The sequence below is a fragment of the Vanessa atalanta genome, chromosome 28 (assembly GCF_905147765.1).
Source record: "Vanessa atalanta chromosome 28, ilVanAtal1.2, whole genome shotgun sequence".
NCBI lineage: Eukaryota > Metazoa > Arthropoda > Insecta > Lepidoptera > Nymphalidae > Vanessa > Vanessa atalanta.
Window position 1 is genome coordinate 2,939,371 of NC_061898.1, and position 26,300 is coordinate 2,965,670.

Below are 26,300 nucleotides of genomic sequence, written 5' to 3' on the forward strand. Positions count from 1 at the left end.
AAGGTTCCTTATCCCATATACTGTTTTCTTGCCCCAAACTCCTCCATCCCTTATATGACGTTCTCCCTCCTAAAGCTCCTCGCCCTATTAATGTTCAATGTTTGTTAATGTTTGTGTTCAGTCCATTTTGTAAATTTTTATGTAAATATATTGAGCGTAATAACATTAAGTTGTAAATATTTTTGTGTTTGTTCATATATGTTATCTTAATAATAATTTATGTTTATCTAATTATTTATTATTGTGTTGTTTTAGGTTATGGGCTAACAGAGAGTCAACTTCTATTATGCCTTCAAATTAAATTAAGCCTGTAATCTCGACCGCACCGATCAATCTCCATCGTGTCTTCTCCATCGCACGTGACATTGGCGAAATAATCTGTGCCCTCTTGGCATAAATAAAAGCCAAAATAAAAAAAAAAAAAAAAAAAAAAAAAAAAAAAAAAAAAAAAAAAAAAAAAAAAAAAAAAGTTTTGTAGCTGTGTTCGGACTTTGATAAAATATAATGTAAGTATAAAACATATTTTTATTTGCTTGATTATATCTTCAATTGCATGTTTATGTTGTAAAACATTGAAAATAACTTGATGCTACTGTTGAATAAGGCGAAATATGGTATGTTGTTGGAAAACTACAATGCGCATTGCCTGCTAAATAAACGCATGTTTGGTGAAGGATTTTTATTTTGCTTTTCAGCATGCCGCGATTACTAGAAAGCGAAATTACAAAGTATTTAGAAACTCTTGAAGATTCAGAAGAGGGCTTAGACGGGTCAGACTCCGAAGTAGAGGATGAAGGTCACTATTATCAAACAGCTCGAGATGTTCTTCGAGACCTTGAAAATAGTGATGAAGGTGAGAATGCCCAGTCTGATAAAGTGGATGCTGATCCTCCTCTTGTCATCGACAACGATGAAAATATGCCAGACCCTCCTATTTTGGAAGCCGAAAAAGCAGCACCCCAGAGTAGATCACAAGGGATTTCTAAACGACCTCTGGTTTGGCGAAAACGGAATCTTGTTACTGCTGAAGACAGCCTTATTTTTAGGGGAGAAACTCAGATACCGGAAGCATTGATGTCTTGTAACACGCCGTATGATTTTTTTTCTTTTTATTTTACATCGGATCTAAAAAAGCAAATTGTAGAACAAAGTAACTTATACGCAGTCCAGAAACAAATCTCCAATCCTGAAGTTATAAATGAAAATATCCTAAATAAATTCCTAGGCATTCTGATTTACACCTCAGTTATAATATTTCCAAACACCAGGGCTTACTGGAGTGAAAAATTTGGTTATGATCAAATAAAAAATACTATGCCGCTAAAAAAGTTTGAAAAAATAAGATCCACTCTCCATTTTGCCGATGATACGCTATGCTTGCCCAAAGATCATCCAGACTATGACAGGCTATTCAAAATAAGACCTCTTGAGGAAACGCTCAACTGCCAGTTTGGGAAGGTTCCCTTAGACCAAAGGCTTTCCATAGACGAGCAGATGTGTGCAACCAAAATGAGCCATTACATAAAGAAATACATGCCCAATAAACCCCACAAGTGGGGGGTTTAAATTATATCTCATCTGCAGTCTACAAGGATATGCTCATAGATTTGAGGTTTACAGTGGAGGGGGCTCCAAAAATAACATCTTACCTGGTGAGCCAGATTTGGGAGAGTCTGGCAATACAGTCGTCAGGTTAGCTAGAATGGTACCACGCAATGTGAATCACATTATTTACTTCGATAACTTCTATACTTCTGTGCCTCTCGTCACCTATTTAGCTAAGGAAGGAATTTTCTCCCTGGGAACAGTAAGAGTAAACCGATTGAGAAACTGCAAATTGCCTGAAAAAAACACTATAATGAAAAAGAACGTACCCAGAGGATTCTATGAGGAAAACGTGGCGACTGTGGATGATATTGACGTAAGTGCTGTTGTGTGGAAAGATAACAAGCCCGTTAACCTTCTTTCCACTTACGTAGGAGCAGAACCAGCAACCACAGTCACACGCTTTGATAAATCGAAGAAAGAGAGAGTTGCTATTCCATGCCCCAAAGTAATCAAGGAGTACAATGCCCACATGGGAGGCGTGGACTTATTAGACTCATTTATAGGTCGTTATCACATCACAATGAAGAGCCGCAAGTGGACGATGCGCTTATTTTATCATTTCCTGGACCTCGCAGTTGTCCGGATTAAACATACACACCAATAAACCTATTTGTATAATGTAAATGGCTTGCCTTAGATAAGTTGATTATATTTAGTTCCTCGGTGACGCCTAGATGGCGTTGTTAGATGTATGCGACTTTTTGAATCGCGCTATGGTTTGGTTAAGTTGTTAGTATAAGGCATGTAAAAATATTTTTTTTGTGTGAATCGTTTCACGAGCAAATAGACGCTTAAATAGTACTTGTTAAGTGTTTTATTTTTTGGCATAAGTAGCCTGCCGGAATTTTATTCATGGTCCATCGAGTCGGATTGGCTAGGCGTGTTTTTTGAATTATTGCCGCGTCAGTGGTACAGTAGTACCACCCGTGTCGTCACTACTGGCAGTGGATCGCTGTCCAGAACATCCCAACAGCGAGGTGCCACGAGCGGCGCCAAGGCAGTTGAGGAGCCGGGTGTCTAAGACCCGGAGGAGCGACGGACGGGAAGTGGCAAGCAGCAGCGGTGGAGGTTGCGGAGCGCTAGAGGGCGCCACAGGTGCAATTAAAGCGAAGACAAGCGTGAGTGTGTGTGTGCGGTGATAAATTGTGAGTACATTTTTAAATATTATAATTGAAGAAATTAACTTGAAAATTAAACCTTATTTCAAAGATAAGTGGAACTTAAAGAAAAATTGAAGATAGTGAAGTAACTTAGAATAATTTCAATAGTTTAGGACTTGTAATAGTTTTAAGTAAATATTGGTTGAGACGGCGAATCCACGCCCGATTTTAGTTAGAATTGAAAGTAAAAAGACTTGTAAAATTTTACTCATTTGTTTTTTGGACTTAAAAAATAAATAAACCGTTATAAAAATATTGACTTAGAAAAATAATTTAGTTGTTTAGTTTAACTTAGTCAATTAAAGTAAATTGCTTTTCTGTTTTATATTGATAAGAATTATAAGTGATAAAATTGTTAAGTTAAAAAATTAAAAATGGAGTCGTTTAATGATCTGCAGGAAGACATAAGGGCCAAAATGCTAAAGGTTAAGACTAATTTTAAAAAGTCTCCTAAGGATCGTTTGACGGTTGCTTATATTGAAACAAGGCTAGATAACTTGGAACAACAGTGGACTTTGTTTACAGACACTCATACTAAAATTATTAGTCAGGTTAAGCGAACTGATTTGTATAGTTCGGATTATCATAAAAATAGTGTGTATGATGATGTAGAAGAATTATATGTTCAATTTAAGACTGAGTTAAAGGAAATGTTGTATAAATTAAAAACACTTGAGTCAGAAGTAAAGTCGAGTTCAAATAGTCAATGTGAGAGTTCAGAAAGACGTTTCAAGTTGCCTGAAATAAAAATACCTACCTTTTCCGGTAAGTACACAGAGTGGCAGACATTCAGAGATTTGTTTTTAGGGCTTGTACATGAAAACAAGTCACTGGATGATGCCCAAAGATTTTATTATTTAAGGGGACATTTAACCGGGGAAGCCGAGCAACTATTACGCAACATTAAGGTGACGTCGGATAGTTATCAAGTTGCGTGGGAGAAATTAGATAGGATGTACAATAATAAAAGGTTTTTGGCGAACGGCATCTTGAAGCGTCTACTAAGTCAAAAAAGTTTGTTGTCTGAATCAGCAACTGAAATTAAAAACTTAATTAGTACAACTTCAGATTGTTTAGACTCAATAAAAAATATTGGTGTGGATGTTTCATCTTGGGATATCCTGATTATTCACATTATAAGCGCTAAATTAGATAAAGATACGCGAAAGGCATGGGAGTTAAAGGTATCTTCAGATCCAAGTGACGAATTACCCACGTTTCAACAATTTTCCAACTTTTTAATAGGGCGTTTTAGAGGTCTAGAAAATATCGATTCTAAGGTACATCACAGTGAGAAAAAATTTACTAAATCTTTTCACGTTGTTAAAAACAAACCGATCGTATCGTGTGCGTATTGCCGTGCGGATCATAAAATAACCACGTGCAAAAAATTCGGAAAGGAAAGTAATGAAAAACGCCGTGAGTTCGCGTTAGATAAAAACCTATGTTTTATTTGTTTAAATAGCAACCATTCCGCTAAAGGGTGTAAAAACATTGTCCGATGCCAAGTGTGTAAACGTCGACATCATTCTTTATTACATCCCAGTGGTGATTCTGGTTCTGGTAGTGCTGAAGTTGAGGCGATTCATCAAACAACCTCGTCGACCAGTCGAAGGTCAACTGAGGAGGATACTGCCGGGAGCAGTAATAAATTATCTGTGCAAGCAGAAAGTTTAGATAAGCAACTTGTGTCTTGTTTTTCGACAGGAAACTGTTCTAAAATGGTTTTATTAACTACAGCTGTGGTGCAAGCTGAGTCGAAAGACGGTACTTATTTCCCAGTTAGGGTCTTATTAGATCAGGGGTCGCAAGGTTCTTTTATTACCGAGGCTATGGTGCAGCACTTAGGTTTAAAAAGGCTTGCGGTCAAAAATACCGTAGTTGGTGTAGGTGGAGATAAAAGTGTGACTTCCAAGTCCACAGTAAAAATTAATTTAAGGTCAAGAGTTGATCCTAGGTTCCAAGTTAAGGTTAATGCACATGTCTTGAAGTCGGTTACGTCTCTTCTCCCAGTTGCGAAGACAACTAGGGTAGAATGGGACAACCTGACTCTGGATGATCTGGCTGACCCTGAGTATCATACGCCTAACAAGATTGATCTCTTATTAGGTGCGGAGATATACAGTCAAATCATTCAGGAAGGCATTAAAAGAAACCTCAACGGATCTCTATTGGCGCAGGATACTGCTTTCGGTTGGATAATATCTGGTGTCTGTGAGGTAGATAGCACGTCAAATATCCATTCTCACACAATTGTGATGCATTCTTATCTGGAAGTGGACAATATGCTAAAGCGGTTTTGGGAACTCGAAGCTGAACCACCTGTAACAAAAAGAATGCTCACAGATGATGAAATTAAATGTGAGAAATTGTTTAAGGAGACTACGAAACGGGATGGAGACGGTCGGTTCATCGTAAGACTGCCGTTTCGTATGGCCAACCCGGACTGCATGCGTGGTGAGTTCAGGAAAATAGCTGAAAAAAGATTGAGAAATTTAGAATTTAAATTGCAAAAGAACAATAAATTAAAAGAGGATTACACACAAGTTATAAGGGAGTATTTAAACTTAAATCATATGGTAAAAGTTACTGATAAGGATAAATTTAAGAAAACAGCTATTTACTTACCACACCACGCAGTAGTCCGGGAAGATAAGGATACTACTAAAGTCCGAGTAGTGTTTGATGCCTCCTGTAAGGGAAGCAATGGGAAGTCATTAAATGATGATTTATTGATTGGGCCGCCACTGCAAGCCGAACTACGTCATACAATTATGCGCTGGAGACAATATAAAATATGTTTGGTGGCGGATGTGGTGAAAATGTACCGCCAAGTGCTGGTAAATCGGGAAGATACCCCATTTCAGAGGATTCTTTGGAGAGACAGTCCTGAAAAGGAGCTTCAAGAGTTTGAATTACTTACCGTAACCTTTGGCACAGCATGTGCTCCATATTTAGCTGTGCGGTCAATGCAAGAATTAGCCTATAAGGAGTGTCAGAATAAGCCTGTAATTGCTAAAATTATTTTGAATGATTTTTACATGGATGATGTGATGACCGGGGCGGATAACCTAGAAGATGCTTATAAAATATATAAAGAGTTAACCGAAGTGTTAGCGAAAGGAGGGTTTCCGTTGCAAAAATGGAAAAGCAATTCTAAGGAAATATTAGCTAAAATATGGAAAGCAAAGGGTAATACAGATGAGGAATTAAGGATTAAGGTAGATGATACAACTAAGATTTTAGGACTTACCTGGGATCCGCGTGGTGACTTCTTCCGGTACTCTGTAGATCTTGCACCGCAAGAAGAACCTGTAACAAAAAGGAGAATTATATCTGATATATCCCGATTATTTGACCCACTCGGATGGTTAGCTCCTTGCATTATAGCAGCAAAAATACTCATACAAAAGCTTTGGTTAGCTGGTATTGGGTGGGATGAGCAAGTTCCTACTAATTTAATAAATGAATGGATTACTTACCGTAAAAATTTAACTGCCTTACAGAATATTAAAATTCCACGCTGGATACACACTAGTAATAAATATCAGCGCGAGTTGTACGGATTTTCCGACGCTTCGAAGGTGGCTTATGCGGCTGTCGTGTATCTACGAGTGGTAGATGATGTGGGAAATGTCTACGTCTCATTAGTTACAGCTAAAACAAAGGTAGCTCCCATAAAGCAAGTGTCTATCCCTAGACTGGAGCTTTGTGGGGCTGTACTTTTGGCGAAGTTGATGGTTGAGGTAGCTGAAGTTATGAAAGTTGAAAGGAGTCAGTTACATGCATTCACTGACAGTGAGGTGGTTTTAGCCTGGCTTAACAATCACCCAAGCCGGTGGAAGACGTTCGTCGCTAACCGAGTTTCGGAAATCCTACAGATTTTGGATACACATCACTGGTCCCATGTAGCCACTAAGAAGAATCCGGCGGATTTAGCATCACGAGGTATTTCTCCGGTGGAACTATCAGAAATGGTTATATGGTTTGAAGGGCCAGAGTTTCTAAAAAATAAGGTAATTATTTGTACAAAACCAAAAGACCTGGTTACAAATCTTGAGCAGGTTAAAGTTCATACAGCGGTCGTTAACACAGAATTGTGGGAAAGGTTTTCTTCATTTTCGAAGCTTGTTCGTGTGGTTGCTTATTGTCGACGTTGGTTACGGATAAAGAAAGGTTTAAGTAGTAGGCCAAGTTCAGAAGCATTGGAGCGACAGGAAATTGAGGATTCGATAACGGTCTGTATTAAAAAATGTCAAGAAGAAGGATTCCGGGAAGAGTTGGAAGAATTGCAAAAACACGGCATAATAGATAAGAAAAAGAAAAAGTTAAGGACATTAAATATATTTTTAGATTCGGAAGGTGTAATTAGAGTAGGTGGTCGGCTGGAAATGTCTTCGCTGTCATTTAACGGGAAACATCCGATTCTCATACCTAAAGAATCTTTCTTAAGCGGACTCTTAATTGCTGATGCTCACCAAAAAACCCTGCACGGAGGTCCGTAACTCATGATTACCTATTTGAGATCGAAGTATTGGATTGTGGGTGCGAAGTCTCTTATTAGGAAATATTATCGTGGTTGTGTAATATGTACGCGTTACTCGAGCAGGTCTACATCTCAACTCATGGGGCAGTTACCTTCCGCGCGTGTGACACCGAATAAGCCCTTTCTTGTCAGCGGAGTCGATTACGCAGGACCTATTAATATAAGAATTTCAAAAGGTAGGGGTAACAAGTCTTACAAGGGATATATTGCTCTGTTCATTTGCATGTCGACCAGAGCTGTACATCTTGAAGTTGTGAGCGAGCTTTCTACCCTAGGATTTATAGCCGCTTTTAAAAGGTTCGTCGCAAGACGAGGTAGGTGTGCTGAATTATACAGCGACAACGGTTCCAATTTTGTGGGCGCTGCTCGAGAGTTACTGTGTCTGTTCAGCGAAGAAAAAACAAAATTTAAACCTGAACTGGCACAGTATCTCGCGACCAATGGAACACAGTGGAATTTTATTCCTCCTCGCGCTCCGAATTTCGGTGGACTATGGGAGGCAGGAATAAAGTCCACCAAGTTCCACCTCAAACGAGTGGTTGGAAACTCTACGTTGACGTATGAGGAGATGGCTACCGTATTAGCACAAATAGAGGCATGTCTTAATTCGAGGCCATTGTCTCGTGTAGAGGATCCAACCGAGGCCGTCGTTTTGACTCCTGGTCATTTCTTGGTGGGGGAACCACTCGTAGTAGTTCCGGAAGTAAATTATGAGTCGGCAAATATGTTTACCTTGCGAAGATGGCAACTCCACCAACGAATGATGCAGGATTTTTGGCGTCGATGGTCCCAGGATTACCTTCATCAGTTCCTTCAAAGGCATAAATGGGAATATCAGAACCCAGAACCATCAGTGGGGGATGTAGTTTTAGTCAAGGAGGACGATCTGCCCCCGGCGCGATGGTTGCTAGGCAAGGTCGAACAAAAACATCCGGGACCCGATAAAATCACGCGAGTCGTCACCATACGTACCAAAAGTTCTTTAATTAAAAGACCTACTTCTAAGATAGCAATTTTACCTGTAACTAAGTAAATTATTAGTTGAGTGATTCGTTACAGTCGGACTGTTGCATGGTGGGCGGTTTGAAGGACATTTCTCACTATGTCCTTGGTGGGCGGTATGTCCGGATTAAACATACACACCAATAAACCTATTTGTATAATGTAAATGGCTTGCCTTAGATAAGTTGATTATATTTAGTTCCTCGGTGACGCCTAGATGGCGTTGTTAGATGTATGCGACTTTTTGAATCGCGCTATGGTTTGGTTAAGTTGTTAGTATAAGGCATGTAAAAATATTTTTTTTGTGTGAATCGTTTCACGAGCAAATAGACGCTTAAATAGTACTTGTTAAGTGTTTTATTTTTTGGCATAAGTAGCCTGCCGGAATTTTATTCACAGTTATAAATTCATGGGTTATGTTCAAGAAGGTAAATAATATGAAAGGAAATGATCAACTTCTCAATTTGGGTACATTCAGGCTAGAACTTGCTGAAACCCTCTGCAAATTGGGTCTACCTGCAAATGGCGCTAAACGTGGTCGACCTAGTGGGAGCACAATACAAAGAGAACTTGTAATGAAGAAGTTCCGTGGACCAGCTCAAGCAATTCCTTTGAAAGACGTCAGATTAGATTAGACATGTCATTGGGCAGTTTGGCTGGATAAGCAGCAGAGGTGCAAATTCCCGAAATGTTCAGGCTTTACATTTAAAATGTGCCAAAAATGTCGTGTATCTTTATGTGATACGAAAAAAAAGCAATTGTTTTTATAAATATCATAATGAAGAATAAATAAATACATTTCAAAAATAATATCCACTCTTATTTTATCCATACTTGCAAAACATCAATGAATGCGCAATGTAGTTTATAAACAACACTCACATTATTGCAAAAAAAGTATAGTAAATTCATGTCTAGATTTTTTTACTCATTTTTCCTAGACAGTAATACACAGTAATCTGGAATATCGTAATTTTTGGACTGGCGGAAACTGAAACATCATATGCAGATTTGGAAAAACACATACTAAGTTTCATAAATCAATATTTCTCTGTAGATCTACAACGCAGAGACATACAAGAAACTAGGAGAATAGGAAAGAAAGGAAAAAAACCCCGGCCTATAACAATAACATTTACTTCATTGGGAACGAAAATAGAAATCTTCAAACAAAGGAGAGTATTAAAAGATACGTATTACTACATAAAAGAGGACTTCCCACAGCATGTTTTAGCTAAAAGAAGGGAACTGCAAGAACAGCTAAAAATTGAAAAAGAAAAAGGGAACTCCGTCTCTATTAAGTATGACAAACTGATAATACACTCGAAAAATAATACAACAATAAGCAACAAAAAAAGAACTCTACCAACATCACCAAACGACAAAGATCTACCTCATTCAGAGCCAAAACCACAAGCTCATAAAAAGAACAAAACTCAAACTCAACCAGATTTACAAAGATCATCGAGACTATCAGAGGGAGTTATTAAGCCAGGAATACTCTGATTCTTAACTACCAAAAACCACAAAAACCAACCAAACAAATGAAGATAATAAACAATAGCAATTACCGCCCTCTCTCACAAAAACATACTAGAAACAAACACTACCAAACCACATCTTCCAAGCCGGTTGGTCTCCGTGGAAGATCAAGACCAAAACCCTCCAAAGGAAACAAAACTCTTTTCAAATACCATATATAACAATTTCCAAAACACTTTATTCATAGCGACCTATAATGTTAGAACTCTTTCTACACTGGATGCGAGAAGCTGAAGACAGAGAAAAATGGTCATCTTAGGAGGAGGCCTTTACCCTCCGTTGAGAGGGATTCTTGTACCCATAAATATAAAAGCACCTAAAAGAATAAAGCACCTAATTAATTAATGCATGCAAACTGTTTTGATATTTTTTTTTTCTTTTTATTTTTTTTTTCTTATTTTTTAATTGTAAACCCATATTTAACCTATATTTATTAACCTACATTTGTAACAAGAAATAAAAGGCTTTTTTATTTATTTTTTTAATTTTTTTTTTTTAATATTCTAAATATTTTAAAGCTGATCTGCCATTTTGTACAGATTTATATAATTTTTTTTAATTTACAGCCAGTTAAGTGCAAGACCCCTCTGAATATAATATTATTTTTGGTAATTGCTCTTTCAGTATTGCCGCTTTAAGTGAACACAGAAAATTTTATTATTTATCTATTATTTGGTACACACCATAACAATTTAATGTTAAAATATTCAAAAATCTTTTAACTTCCAAACCTTATAATCTCAGTTCAAGGAAATCAGCACTTATTTTGCTAATAAGCGTTATAGTTCACTATTTATTTTATTTATAATGGGGATGTAATTTGGCTTATGTAATTCTAAATTATAACTAAATTTTTTTTTTTTAAAGTACATTTCTATTTACTATAATATTAAATAAAAAAATATATTAATAGATTAAACATATTGTGTCATGAAATAAAATGAAACAAAATTGATCTTTGAAATTTTTAATTGTCCTCTTTCTAAACAGAATCCACAAAACATTGGCAATGGTAATTTGACTTATTTGATATTAACATTATTATATTTCACTCTATAAATCCAGACTCTTATAACTATAAGTTAATAATTTATTTTATGAAGAACTCACTTCAGCTTATGCATTGTAATTTAACAAATGAATTAATAAGTGTAATTAATAATGTTAGTATTGAAGTTTCTAATTATATTTGATTTTATTCTGTTGTACTATTTTTACACTTTTTATCGTAACTGAATTAAGTAATTCTAAGACAACATTTTTTACGCTACATATAATACAGCAGTGCATTTTAGAGATCCATCGATCAAGTTAAAGCTGTCCTATAAGTACGTCGTGAAGTTAACCTCTACTAGCGAGGAATAAAATACGGACTTTCTAAGTGGATGTGCACTTTTAAATTAATGTCAATATAAAAATACTATTAAAATTACATAGTTGCGCGACGTATAAAAAAAGACAGAAAAAACTTACCTTGTAATAGCCTGATCTAATCTATTTTACAATATCAGGTATGTGGTAGAAAACAGCTAAAATCATCATTAAAATACGTTCAAAAAAGTAATTGGTTACAATTATTGTCAAAACGTTCTTTCCCAGAAGCCACTAGTCAAACCAAATATTAAGAATAACAACAGAAATAGGCAAAGAACGGCGGAGTTAATAATTTATTGACTGTACATATAAAAACGATATATATCACGATATTATTTTAAATACTGAGAAATAAATAATACAGATCGCAAAATGCGAAACAACTCCATACTTGCATTTATGAAATATGATTAACGTTATAACTTTAACTTATACGTAATAAAAATAATGCATACTGCCTAGATTATATTGAATACAGATAACGTTAAACTTTTTTAGAGCCATCAATCGATAAAAATCAGATTGTTCGATCATTCGAATCAGTATAATCGCTCAAAAGTCATAATACATATTCTAAAATTAAAAAAATATATAATAAATACGATTCTTAAATATAAAAATAAGTTGTTTTAGTAATATATAATATAAAAATAGGCTGTTTCAAATAACAAAAATTGTACATGGAAAAAAAAAAAATATCCCGCTGAGTTTCTTTCGCCGGTTCTTCTCAGGTCCGAGGTGCTAAATTCCGAACCAGTGGTAGATTTTTGACAATCAATAAGCAAGTGTAAACACTTCTATATTGAATAAAGATTTTTGACTTTGACTTTGTTTAACTACAGTATACGTAAGTAACGTATTTGGTTTTGCGTTGCGTTACCTAATTTACGCAATTAACTTGATGGAGACATCAATCATCACATCACCACTACGTTATTTATATATATATATATATATATATATATATATATATATATTTTCCTGGGAAAATTTATTGTTTAAATTTATAAACTGCGTTCATGGAATAATAAAACACCCCATAATTAAAAATATATTTATTTAGAAATAAATTGTTTAGTTTTTAAAACGGTTGAACAATGATCGATTGGCCATTGATGCCAACATTATACAGTTATTTTCCTTTGTTCTACTATTTTGTGCAATTTGGTTTTTTCCTCAGAACCTCGGAGTTTATAACTCTTCATAAAAAAGTAATTGTTGTTTGTGGCATTTTGTATGCCGTAGGAAAGTTTGATTTGAATTGCCAATTATATTTATCATATTATTGTAACTAGATTAAATGGAATCGCTTTTGGTTCATTTAAATTATACCTCTATTATATCCATATTAATTAAATATTATATCGATATACAACATGAATTATTATAAATCATAATTATTCAAGACTTATACTCATATAGATACTCCATACTCGCTCAAATAATATACATAGTTATTGATCAGACAAAAATCACATTTGAGCATCGTTAGTCTACCTAATTACAATCTGCCTACTTACTGTTTGTTCATTCTATTTTATAAAAAAACAACATTTTGTGTATATAAAACGTAAAACCAAGAAAGACGTAAAGCGGCGAGTAAACAAACAAGTCGACTAAATAATATACCTTGAATTTGTATTCGTATATAATCAAATAAAAAAAAATCAAAGGCAAAATATATTTGAGTCAAACCTATTTTAACCTATATACTCTATTCAACCATAATAGGAAAAAAGCAAATAAACAACATTTTACAGCAATTTGAAGCGATATCATTGGTCGAGAGCTTTTCGAGAGATTAATCTATGATATTCACTACGGATTTGAAAAAAAATGGCGATTTGAACGTCGAAGAAACTGTTATCGGAACTTTGGAAGTACAATTAAAGTGGAAATAAGTAGTTAAGTGCAATGACGTTGTATTATAAATAAAGATATATTAATCATAAACTCTTAGTAGCGCACAATATAGCTCAGTTATTAGCAAATCGCATGAAATACGTAAATCTAAGTTTGTTAATAAATTTTTTTACTTCCATTAAAATATAATATTAAATATATAAAATAAAATAGGCTTTCTTAGGAATTATAATATTAGTCATAACATACTAACTTTCGTATTACCACCTAACATTCTAACGCGCGTATGTGTTATCAACATGGCGTTTTCTTTATATTTATTTGGTTTGTTTCCTAATATTTAGTACTACTCTAAAATGGTGTTGTATTGAGCACGTGTTAGGAATTTAAGATTAATATCTTAACAATGATTTGATCATTAAGAAATTCAACAGGATAGATCGGGGGTAGGTTGGGGGGAAAGGAGGAAAGGGGGTTTTGCCTTAACCTGGTCGCATTACACTACATTTATTATTAAAATTAGTTGAAGGTTTCAAATGGAAAACGCTCTTTGTTTTAAATAATAATTAGCAAATTTGAATCAATTTGATCGATTCATTGGTTTTATTTTATTTGGTAGTGTGTGGTGTGGTATAACAAATTATTTTATAACGTAGTAACGTACGTATGTAAGTACATTTTAAGTGTTTTAGTAAACTTGACCATTGGTATGATAAAGTTACTTGTTTTGTCATTTTATTTTTTGTCTAATATGAATATAAGTTACTCGAATTAAAACAAATTTACTCAAATCGATTATTGTTATAATGCTATCATAAATAAATATCATTTGTGATTTTTTTTTTATCTTTTTTGTTAATAAAATGGAAAGAACACTTGTTGTTTGTTGTTGTTTGATTTACAAATCACTTGTACTTCGTTTGTATTCAAACGAAGTGTTAATATAGCAATGATAGCCGAGAAGAATAATATTTTAATCGATTTCTTAATATCTTAATGTTGGCGCTATTGATGCAAGTTTCTAGATCCACCTTCAAAAAAGTTTCTTTTCAATTTAATCTCTGAATACTTAAAGTTTTCTTTCTTTCCCGGTGTTGGTCAGTAATCAGTATTGTGATTTAATTTAACTGAAATAAAAGTGCAAACTATTATGTTACCAAACAATTCATTTTATGTAAGTGCTAACATTTTTTTATTGATAAGAATTAAGAATATTATTTTTCAATCATCGCGCTAAGTATCGAAATTTGTTTTCTGTAACTTTAAACTAAATTTAAAAAAATAAAAGTGTTACAATTATTGTTAAAACCATAAGCTATTTCAAACAAAGATTTCGTAATTTAAACGTTGTATAATTATTGAACAGTCTAGTGTCTACAATCTACATCTACAACTACATCAGTCCAGACTACCCTCAAATTTCGCTCCTTATTTTAATACTTTACTATATTTAAAATTTGGTTTAACAGTGGTTTTAATTATGTATACTATAAAACAAATAAACGACATATTAAATAGGTGTGTAAAGATGCAAAAAGTTAAGTTAGGTTTGGCTGCGTGGTATGGCGGATAAAAATTCCCAGCGGTGTTTCGCTGGATGTAAAGCAAGCAAGCTCATTTATCTTTTACCATAGGGTCGTAAATCGTGGGGTAAAATTATAACGCGGCTTCTACTTCGCCCTTCATTTTCGCTCTGTTGTAATTCCTATGTACAAAAAAATGTGACTTAAATTTTTATTATTAATAATAGTAATAGTATCTGTTGTTCAGAAGGAAATCTAATCAGAATATCTTCTTCAGTAATTACTTTGAAAACTTAATACATTTTCTAACATCAATTTCTGTGTGTGTGTGTGTCATATTATACTCATAAATATTTTTTTTCTCTTCCAGTTTGAAGTCTGAGTGAGCCTGTGTAACTACAGCCATAAGGGATATAACATCTCAGTCATCGGTGGTGCATGTGATGTAAGATGGCTTAAATTTATCACAGAGACATTGACCACAGGTGATGGTTATCATCAGGTGGTTCATTAGCCAGTCTGTAGCAGTATTATATAAAACAAAAGTATTCAAAGTAGTAACACAGTGTCATATATTATGATATAATAACTACCAGTAACTTTTTCCAGATTACCACGGGTTGCTGTGCAGACTACCGCAGAGGGTGGCATGTAACATATCTACACCCTGGCTGATTGACTTCAAATGTGTGAGTATCACTTGGGTATTAACAAGGAATTCAAACTGTTACTTCATTAAAACATTCTATAAAATATAATCTAGACAAACAGCTACAAATTTAATAAGAATATTATAAATTTTATAAAAATATATGCTCATCTACATATACGTTTCTAAACGTTTCTTATTGATTATTAATACATATCCGATGAAAACAGTGTTCAACCCCCATAGCTAAAGGCTTAGTGCCTATAGCCATTGGCACTAAGATATATAAACCATTTCTTACACCATCAAAGTGACAAAGTCATTAGCAACTATGATGTATTATGACTTAAAAACTAAAAATAAAATACATAACATTAATGTCATATACAAGTATATTTTAACTATGAAACTTTAAGTTCTCTCTTTTAAGTCATAATAATTATTCTTGGGCTTTGAATGTTTCTGCACAACACGGACCTTGTTTAATTCATTTTAAACCAAAATCAAGCATAATAATAACAGTAGTACTTTCAAGTGTTGAACCCGCAATCTTTGGTTAAAATTTACATGTTCTAACTGTTGGTTTTTGATGTCTCTCGAATGTCAATAAGCATTCATATTATAAATATAAAAATCTTTCGAGCTTTATTTTATTTGTATAGATGTCTTTTATTGTTGTTTATTACTGAGGAAGACAGTTATCATAATATCAATAATTAAAACATCAAAAGATACAAAATCAATCAAGTCTCCACATAATATCCCAAAAACACAGAAGAAGACATTGACTAAAATGATAAAACAATAATAAATTAAAGGAAAAGTTATTCAGTTAATTACAGAAAAGTATTTTCCTATTCTTGTATATTTAAAACATTATTTGTTTTAGCACAGCAGTATATTTGTAAACAAGTAGTTTTTATAAAGCTTACAGTTCTATTATTGTTGATCCAATAAGTATTTTTTAAATGATAAATATCTTCTCTTTCTAATTAGAATAATGTTACGTTTTTGTAATAAACATTAATGTTTTAATTTACATTTCAGTAAGAGAACAAAGCCATGATGGAATTTGGAAATCTTGGCAGTCGTGATATCTGTGAGTAAAATTTCTATGATTAACTAGCTGAGCCCGCGACTTCGTGCGCGTTTTAATTTAACAAAAACAATTTAAAATTAGAATTTAAAAAAACTTATTGTTGTAGCCTAAGTCACTCCTAATTAAATCAGCTATCTGCCAGTGGAAGTCCCGTAAAAATCGGTCCAGCCGTTAGGTAATTAGCCGGAACAAACAGATAGACAGACAGACAAAAATTGCAAAAATGTTATTTTGTTACATGTACCGTGTATACATATATGCATTTAGTAAAACAGATTCTCCAATTTTATTATTTGTATAGATTGTTTTATTTTATGATAGACTAGATTCCCATATGATTGTCAAATAATGTTACCCTGAAACCCGATTGCAGTGTTACCTACCTTTCATCCGAATTGGTCCAATCATTTAGGAGTTTAGTTACATACACACGTACAGAAGACTTATATATGTATAGGTAAATGAAATCCTACAGCAATTTTTCATTCTGCACAATAAGTTTTATTTAGCATTGCTAAATTATTGAGATGTTCAAAGCATTGTTTTTTATGCAGTACATGTAAGTTAATACCAATATTATAAATGCGAAAGTAACCCTGTTACTCTATCACAGCCAAACCGATGAATCGAATTCGGTGGCTAGCTTCCATGGAACCATTCATTCCATTCATTGAAGCAAGTTTGAACCAAGTTTGAACCAAGTTTGAACCCAAACGAACACCCAACGACTAATTGTTAATAATTAATAATATTTTGATGATAATAAGATTTTGATGATACATATACATGAAAAATTAGTTCTCATGTCTGTTCGTAACAATTTCCATAGGTAGGTGCACTGCTTAAATGGCCACCTGATAGTAAGTGGTCGCCACTGTCACACAGACATTGGCGCCATAAGAAATTTTAGCCATTGCGCCAATGCGCCATACCAGATAACTGAGGTGTTATATCTCTTGTGCCTGTTGTAACTAGGCTCACTCTTCAAACCAAAACAAAACAACACTAAATAATACCGCTTGGCGGTAGAGTATCTGATGAGAGGATGGTACCTTTATCGACGGGACATGCTCAAAGCCCTACCACCAAGTAAAAAAAGACTTCGCACCATTTGCCAGACTGCGACCAGTATCGTCAAAATAAAAAATCTTTGATTTTATATTGTTCTAAAAAGCTTTTATGTTTACTTTCCAGGTCCAGTGAAAACATCAAGTATTGAAGGAAAGCTTCACTGCGAGAGTGCTGTTTGTGATGTTGAGTTGAGTTCAATAAAGTTATAAGTATAAATTAAATGATTAGGTAACGTCACTGCTACATGTGTCTATCTTAGTCATTTAGTTTGTGACAAGAGTTCATACATACTGTGACATATTACTGAAATACGTCTAGATAAAGTAAGATTAAAACCGGTTCAAACCGGCTCAAACAAATATTTCATGATGACGTCGTCCTGACCGTTTACGGCTACGGCGACCAATCCCAAGGGAGACATTAGATATGACATAGGCATCTACGCAGAACATATTATAGTGCACGAGGCATCATATAACAGGCAGGATATAACATCTTAGTTCTCAAGGTTGGTGGCGCATTGGCTGCTGAATAGGTACAACACACTCATTTAATTGGTCAACAGACCGCTGGAAATGTTGTTACTTAACAATTTACTGAAACAAAAGTCGCGTTCTATTGTTTGCTGCCATTCTGTCTCGATCTTTACCAATCGAATAACAGCAACACAGAGGTTACTCCAAGCTCGACTAACTGTTGAGATATATTTTAAAGTACTCAAGATGGTTATTATTTTTGGTCTGGATTAACGTTCGAGTTTCAATGAATTTAATTGTCTCCAGATTTGAACTTTACGCATATTCGGAACATTCATACAATTTTTAAAATATTCATGAAGTGTCATCACTTTTCTCAAATGACGTCCGTCGAACACACTCATATTTTAATTCAAAGTTATAAGATGAAACAAGCTTAGAATTACAAAAATACTAATGAAAAAAAAAGATAACGGTAGTAGTGCGCGCGCGTGTGTATGAGCGTGTGTGTGTGTGTGTGTGTGTGTGTGTGTGTGTGTGTGTGTGTGTGTGTGTGTGTGTGTGTGTGTGTGTGTGTGTGTGTGTGTGTGTGTGTGTGTGTACGTATTTAAATTTCGCGTTAAATGTTCCTGTGTAAATGGCTAACTGTATAACTGTTCAAATCACCCACAATCAGAGTAGGGATCTGCGACTCGAAGAGCGTTTGGACATCAGCACTGTAGAACGTCTGTCCGGGTGGTTTATAGGCGGCATACAGCTGGAGCTCCATCTCACCAGCTTGCACTCGCACCCCTTGTGTACGTAGGCTCACGAAGGGGGCGTGCGCAAGTTCCTCGTGTACGATGTCTCCGCACCAGGGCTGCCGTGCCCCTGTATGGGACGCCCCGTGGGGAGACCTCGTCACGCCGGTACACGAGGAAGTTCGGGATGCGGAGCTCGACGTTTTCCGAGAGCTTAGTCTCGCCCAGGAGAATAATGTGGACATTCTGCAACTGGGCGAGTAGGGTTAGCTCCCGGATGTGACCTCTGATGCCGCCTGGATTCCAGTATAGAATTCTCAGCTGGAATTTAATTGCGCTAGTGCGGCAATTCCAGCTGAGATGGCCGGTATAATATCCTGGCCCTAATTGGCCGATGGCAGTTTGCCGAGGAGTGTCCGAACGCTTGGCAGCGGTGGCATTGGGGAGGGCTCCTGGCCCCTTTCCAGGCCTCCACCAAGAGGCCGGGCATGCACAGGAGTTCTTTCGTACGAGCTCGTTGAGCTCCTGTTCCCTTAAGTGGGCAAGCTGCACGAAGTAGGTACACCCGTGCCTTCCCTTGCCCACAGGGATCGCCTTAGCGCGCTCGGCCGGGAACCCCAGTTTGCGCAGCTCGGCGATGACCTCTTCCGGGGGTGTGTCGAAGGGCAGCCCCCTGATGGCCACCTTCGTGGGCAGTTCCGAGGCGGGACTGTAACAGAACCAGGATACTGTTTTATCCTGGTTCCTCGCCTCAGTGAGATGCCTCTGCACCACCCGGAACTCTTCTGCCGATCCTGGTAGGAAGCGCACCCCTTTTCCCATGGGGCGCGCATTCGGGGCGTGTCCTAGTTTGGCCTTCAGGGCCAGGAAGTGCCGCGTCCAGTTTGGTAAGCACTCCGCTGTAATCGGAGGGTAACCGGAGCGCGGCGTTTTGTTGTTTGGTTCCTTCTCATTTTCCGGGTGGGCCCGACCCTTCGGCGATGCCGGCGCTGCGGCTGCCGCCGCGTATGTTAGGCCTGAAGGCCCCGGCTGTGGCGATTCCGGGCGTGGCTGCGAGAGTTCGCCTGCCATTGAGGCCAAGGCCGCGTAACTGATCGAGTCACGCGGCCAAGAATCCTGCGTTCCCCCCTCGAGGGGCGAGGGGGATCGTGGCGGTTGGGTGTGCGCCGTGTGTGGAGGTGCTTCCGTCGCCTCCATGTACGTCTCGCTCGAGGCGGTCGAAACGGCGCGGGGTGAGTCCTCCCTCTCAGGGGTAGTCGGCGGGTAGGGTTGCGGGGGGGACGCGTCCGTCTTTGGGCGCTTGTCCTCCCCCTCCATGGATTCAGGGGACGAATCCGGCCTCGGGCGCTTCGCTCCTTCCGCGCTTGTTGTAGTCTCAGCTACAACCGCTGAGAAGTACGCGTCGGCGTCCCGGTCCTCCTCTTCGTCACCTGGGTCCGCATGAATAATGCGGATTGTAGGGCGCGGAGGGGCGGCGGAGGTGCGGGGGACAGGCACGGTCGTGTTGTCGAAGATGTCTCTCCGAACAACAGACCGCGGTATCCCCGACCTTCCTCGGCCGCGCCTTCGTTGTTCGAGGGGGAGGCTCCCCCCCTTCTGACATGTTGGTGGTGGTCTACTTCCTTCTTCTGCTACCCTATAGCCTGAGCGGTAATCGCAACCTCAGCGCGTGCAACCCAGCCAGGTGAGACCCTAAAGGGAGGCCCAGCTAAGCGCCCGCGAGCGGAAGTTCCTACCGTTCAGGCTGGTTGTCGAGGGCGTCGGCAGTGTACTCCTGTGATCCTGCAGGAATTTTTAAAATTAAAAATTGTGCAGGATCGGTGTGTTCCCTCTTTGGGTCGGGCTTATGCACCGCGCAACTTGCACCGGCCGTTTCCTCAAGCCAACGTCTTACAACGCGGCGAGTACAACAGCACCGGAGGGGGGCGTTGCGGGGGGCGGGGAATATCCAAAAACCCAAAGAAAGCGCACTGAGCTCCTATAGTACAATATTACCTACACCACGATAGCCGTAGTATATAATAATATGTAATATCGGAGGTCGGTTTGTGTGATCATCCTAGGTCTTCCTGTTCGGCTTAAGGCCGAACTGGGTACGGGCCTCGAGGAATCCCTCCTTACCCGGGCAGCTCCTCCCCGGTAGCCTTAGCTACCGTGTCATTTTGTTTTGACCCAGTGGGTCAGGGTCCTATGGACCCAGTGGTTTGTCTAGTCATATTATTAAGTGGTTGTCTCGATCGGGTGGTTGTCTAGTCCGGTGGTTGTCGTGTCCAGGGTTGCGTCGTCCTATCGCTGCTCCAAATCGTCGTTATCAATGCCTGCGTCGGGGCAGGTGGTCGGCGACAGTAGGAGCTCACGAGGCTGAGGACGCCCGTCAGGTGGTCTTGCGTGAAGCGGGGCAATGCCGTGGAGGTGACCGCACACACTTGTGTCCGCTCGAGCGAACATGGTGCTCCTCCACGGTGGGCGTCCTGGTGTCATTGTGGATGACGTCATTTCTGACGTACCTCGGAGCTCCTACTATTAGACGCAGGCATCGATTCTGCTGGATCTGGATCCTTCGCCTCTGGTGCGCTGAACAAAGTGCGTACCAGGCGGGGGCCGCGTACGTCAGGCGCGAGCGGACGTAGGCACCGTAGATCCTCAGTTTGGTTCTCGTGTTGAGCCTGGAGGTGAGAAGGGTGTGTAGCTTCGACCGGGCCGCCACGGCTTGGTTCACCGCCTTGTTGACGGTGGCAACCATTCGCAGCGACCGGTCGATGTGACACCCCAGGTAGCAAACTGAGGTCTGCCACTCTACGTCCTGGCCTCGGAGGGTGAGTTGACGCAGCGGCCTCTCGCGGCCGATAAGCAGGGCGGCCGTCTTCCCGACGTTGACGGCCATCCTCCACTTGTCCAGCCACTCCGGCAGCAGATCCAACAGACGCTGCATCTTCCTTGCAGCGACGATTTGGTGATAGGACGACGCGAAGAACGCGCTGTCGTCCGCATAAAGGGCCAACAGCACGTCCTCTTCACCCTCACGCAGATGGTCGCGGAGGGTGGGGATGTCGTCCGTGTACACCGCGTATAGACGCGGCGACAAACAGCTACCCTGCGGTACTCCGGCTCGGATGGGGCGCGGTTGGGAGTCCGCCCCGTCCACCGAGACATAGAAGCTACGGCCTTCCAGGAACGACGCTACTACTCGCACTAACGCGAGAGGCGCCGTCGTGTTCAGCAACTTGGCCAGGAGGCCGGCATGCCACACCCGGTCGAAAGCCTTCTCCATGTCGAGAAAGACTCCGACGGTGCGCTGCCCTTTGTTGCGCTCACTGGTCAAGAAGCTGAGGACCCTCGTCAGCTGGAGCGTCGTCGAGTGGTTGCTGCGAAACCCGAACTGCTCCTCGCGCAGGGGCAGATGAGGCGAGAGTCTCCGCAGCAACAGACGCTCGAACAGCTTGGCGACGTGCGAGAGTAGCGTGATCGGCCTGTAGCTGGCCGGGCTTCGACGGTCTTTGCCCGGCTTGGGAAGGGCGATGACCTTTCCCACTTTCCATGCCTCGGGGAAGTGCCCGGTCCGGAGTATTCCGTTAAATGCACTCGTGAGCACTACGAGGCAGTTTTTGGGTAGCTGCATCAGCGCAGCGTTGGTAACCCCGTCGGGGCCTGGCGCCTTCCGCTTAGGTAGGCGGAGGACGGCCTTCCGCAGCTCAGACGGAGAGATGAAGTCGTCTCCCCGGAGCGGCGGAATCTGGGCCGACAGGAATGCCTCCACTTGGTCGTGGATCGCTGCGTGGTGACGGACGACATCGGCGTTGGTCATGTCCGGTGGGTTGGGTGTGAATTGCTCCTCCAGGTGCTCCGCCAGGATTTCGGCTCTGTCGCTGGAGGAGTATCTTCTTCTGCCCGCTCGGTCTAGGAGCGGGTAGATGGGGTTGTCCGATCCGGTAAATTTCTTGCAGAGGTGGTATAGTGTCGTATCGTGCTCGGATGCTCGATCGATGGTGACCTCCCAACGGTCATCCTCGAGAGCCACGAGCGCGAGCGACTCCGCCTCTGCAAGCCTGTTGAGGTCACGCTTCACCCTCGGGCAACGCGACCTTGCCCAGAGTTGGCGCAGCTGGCGCTTTCTCCTCAGACGTTCGCGGAGCGAGCTCGGAAGCGGGTCCCGACGTTCCTGCGCAGGGCCGCCGTGTATGGTGGCGGCTTCCTTGGCTTTGATGATCGCCTTGGTAATGTTGTTGGTCGCCACCTCGACGTCGGCGGGCGTCGCGATCGGGACCATGAGCTCTAGCCCCGTGAGTTCCGAGGAGAAACGCCTCCAGTCTACCCGCGATCTTGGAGGACGAGGCGCCGTGAACTCGCGCTGCAGGGTGAGCGTGACCGTAATAGGGAGGTGCTGGGTGTTGAGGTCGTAGTTCACCTCAACATCCATGGGGCAGTCTAATCCGTGGTGCAGTACTATGTCCAGTACGTCGGGTTGTTGATCAGCTCTTGTCGGGATGTGGGTCGGCGCTCCGGGACCCAGCACCCCGTAACCTCGACGTTCGCTGTCTTCGAGGAGTCTCCTACCTGCCTGGGTGATTACGCGGGAGCCCCAAGCGTGGTGCTTCGCGTTCAAATCACCCACAATCAGAGTAGGGATCTGCGACTCGAAGAGCGTTTGGACATCAGCGCTGCAGAACGTCTGTCCGGGTGGTTTATAGGCGGCATACAGCTGGAGCTCCATCTCACCAGCTTGCACTCGCACCCCTTGTGTACGTAGGCTCACGAAGGGAGCGTGCGCAAGTTCCTCGTGTACGATGTCTCTCCGCACCAGGGCTGCCGTGCCCCTGTATGGGACGCCCCGTGGGGAGACCTCGTCACGCCGGTACACGAGGAAGTTCGGGATACGGAGCTCGACGTTTTCCGAGAGCTTAGTCTCGCCCAGGAGAATAATATGGACATTCTGCAACTGGGCGAGTAGGGTTAGCTCCCGGATGTGACCTCTGATGCCGCCTGGATTCCAGTATAGTATTCTCAGCTGGAATTTAATTGCGCTAGTGCGGCAATTCCAGCTGAGATGGCCGGTATAATATCCTGGCCCTGTGTGTACGCGACCAGGATCGCGGTTAGCGCCTCCATGAAGACCCGGATGATGGTGGTGGTATCCGGGTCGGTTGTTCGGGCGGGTCTATGCGTAGGAGGCGCATCCCGGCGTTCGGGTTGTGCCATCCGTGCGGTCGCCACTTCTTGTGGAGGCCGGGGGGCTGTCCTTGCCGCTTGTCTTGGCTGCGTCGCCAGCCTCGGCTGCGGTGTTGATGCAGCCGCTGGTTCCGACCTGGCCGTCCTCGCTGCCCTCTTCTTCCTCCTCCTCTTCCTCTTCGGTTTTGGAAGAGGGTGGCCCCTTTCTACTGGTTGATTAGCCGGGGGGGCCAGGGAGGTGGGTGCAGGTCCTGTCGCTGGCGACTCTACTTGCGGGCGTCTCGGCGCAGGGACGGGGGCAAAGTGACCCCTTTCCCTTTCCGGTTCTTGTCGGGTGAGGGGGGGGTGCTCCTCGTCGGCTTCCCTCTGCCTTCTTCTTAGTTCGGCCTTCTTGCCGGGTTTGACGGTTTGAGGTTGGGGGGGCGGCACATTGATGCCCCTCCGTCTGGCCTCCCTCTTGAAAACCGCGCACCTGCGGTCCTTCGCCGTGTGCGCCTTACCGCAGTTGGCGCACGTCGGTGGTTCTTCGAGGGGGCGCGGGCAGTCCTTGGCCAGGTGTTCGCCGGCGCAGCGAACACACTTAATTGGCCGATGGCAGTTTGCCGGTGCGTGTCCGAACGCTTGGCAGCGGTGGCATTGGGGAGGGCTCCTGGCCCCTTTCCAGGCCTCCACCAACAAGCCGGGCATGCACAGGAGTTCTTTAGTGCGGTATAGCTCGTTGAGCTCCTGTTCCCTTAAGTGGGCAAGCTGCACGAAGTAGGTACACCCGTGCCTTCCCTTGCCCACAGGGATCGCCTTAGCGCGCTCGGCCGGGAACCCCAGTTTGCGCAGCTCGGCGATGACCTCTTCCGGGGGTGTATCGAAGGGCAGCCCCCTGATGGCCACCTTCGTGGGCAGTTCCGAGGCGGGACTGTAACAGAACCAGGATACTGTTTTATCCTGGTTCCTCGCCTCAGTGAGATGCCTCTGCACCACCCGGAACTCTTCTGCCGATCCTGGTAGGAAGCGCACCCCTTTTCCCATGGGGCGCGCATTCGGGGCGTGTCCTAGTTTGGCCTTCAGGGCCAGGAAGTTTTGGGCCAGGTTTGTGTGAGCATCATCCTAGGTCTTCCTGTTCGGCTAGGCCAAACTGGGTACGGGCCTCGAGGAATCCCTCCTTACCCGGGCAACTCCTCCCCGGTAGCCTTAGCTACCGTGTCATTTTGTTTTGACCCAGTGGGTCAGGGTCCTATGGACCCAGTGGTTAGTCATATTATTAAGGTTGTCTCAATCGGGTGGTTGTCTAGTCCGGTGGTTGTCCGGTGGTTGTGGTGTTGTTGTCAGGTGGTCTTGCGTGAAGCGGGGCAATGCCGTGGAGGTGACCGCACACACTTGTGTCCGCTCGAGCGAACATGGTGCGCGCGAGGTGGCGGACGTATTCCTCCACGGTGGGCGTCCTGGTGTCGTTGTGGATGACGTCATTTCTGACGTACCTCGGAGCTCCTACTATTAGACGCAGGCATCGATTCTGCTGGATCTGGATCCTTCGCCTCTGGTGCGCTGAACAAAGTGCGTACCAGGCGGGGGCCGCGTACGTCAGGCGCGAGCGGACGTAGGCACCGTAGATCCTCAGTTTGGTTCTCGTGTTGAGCCTGGAGGTGAGAAGGGTGTGTAGCTTCGACCGGGCCGCCACGGCTTGGTTCACCGCCTTGTTGACGGTGGCAACCATTCGCAGCGACCGATCGATGTGACACCCCAGGTAGCAAACTGAGGTCTGCCACTCTACGTCCTGGCCTCGGAGGGTGAGTTGACGCAGCGGCCTCTCGCGGCCGATAAGCAGGGCGGCCGTCTTCCCGACGTTGACGGCCATCCTCCACTTGTCCAGCCACTCCGGCAGCAGATCCAACAGACGCTGCATCTTCCTTGCAGCGACGATTTGGTGATAGGACGACGCGAAGAACGCGCTGTCGTCCGCATAAAGGGCCAACAGCACGTCCTCTTCACCCTCACGCAGATGGTCGCGGAGGGTGGGGATGTCGTCCGTGTACACCGCGTATAGACGCGGCGACAAACAGCTACCCTGCGGTACTCCGGCTCGGATGGGGCGCGGTTGGGAGTCCGCCCCGTCCACCGAGACATAGAAGCTACGGCCTTCCAGGAACGACGCTACTACTCGCACTAACGCGAGAGGCGCCGTCGTGTTCAGCAACTTGGCCAGGAGGCCGGCATGCCACACCCGGTCGAAAGCCTTCTCCATGTCGAGAAAGACTCCGACGGTGCGCTGCCCTTTGTTGCGCTCACTGGTCAAGAAGCTGAGGACCCTCGTCAGCTGGAGCGTCGTCGAGTGGTTGCTGCGAAACCCGAACTGCTCCTCGCGCAGGGGCAGATGAGGCGAGAGTCTCCGCAGCAACAGACGCTCGAACAGCTTGGCGACGTGCGAGAGCAGCGTGATCGGCCTGTAGCTGGCCGGGCTTCGACGGTCTTTGCCCGGCTTGGGAAGGG

General features: G+C 42.2%; 1 protein-coding gene and 1 long non-coding RNA gene across 2 annotated transcripts; both read left to right on the forward strand.

The window, feature by feature from the left end:
• The first annotated feature begins 696 nt into the window (after positions 1-696).
• Positions 697-9,822, forward strand: LOC125074530. Its single transcript, XM_047685859.1, has 7 exons — positions 697-1,091; positions 1,585-2,142; positions 2,516-2,703; positions 4,509-7,269; positions 7,378-8,282; positions 8,716-8,936; positions 9,541-9,822. Exons 1-7 carry the CDS (start codon positions 697-699, stop codon positions 9,820-9,822), a joined length of 5,310 nt encoding a protein of 1,769 aa, XP_047541815.1.
• A 4,336-nt stretch (positions 9,823-14,158) lies between these two features.
• On the forward strand, positions 14,159-17,680 carry LOC125074874. The gene is made up of 5 exons (XR_007120166.1): positions 14,159-14,269; positions 14,989-15,063; positions 15,228-15,307; positions 16,315-16,366; positions 17,561-17,680. It is a non-coding gene; the product is annotated as an uncharacterized LOC125074874 (long non-coding RNA).
• The last annotated feature ends 8,620 nt before the right edge of the window (positions 17,681-26,300 follow it).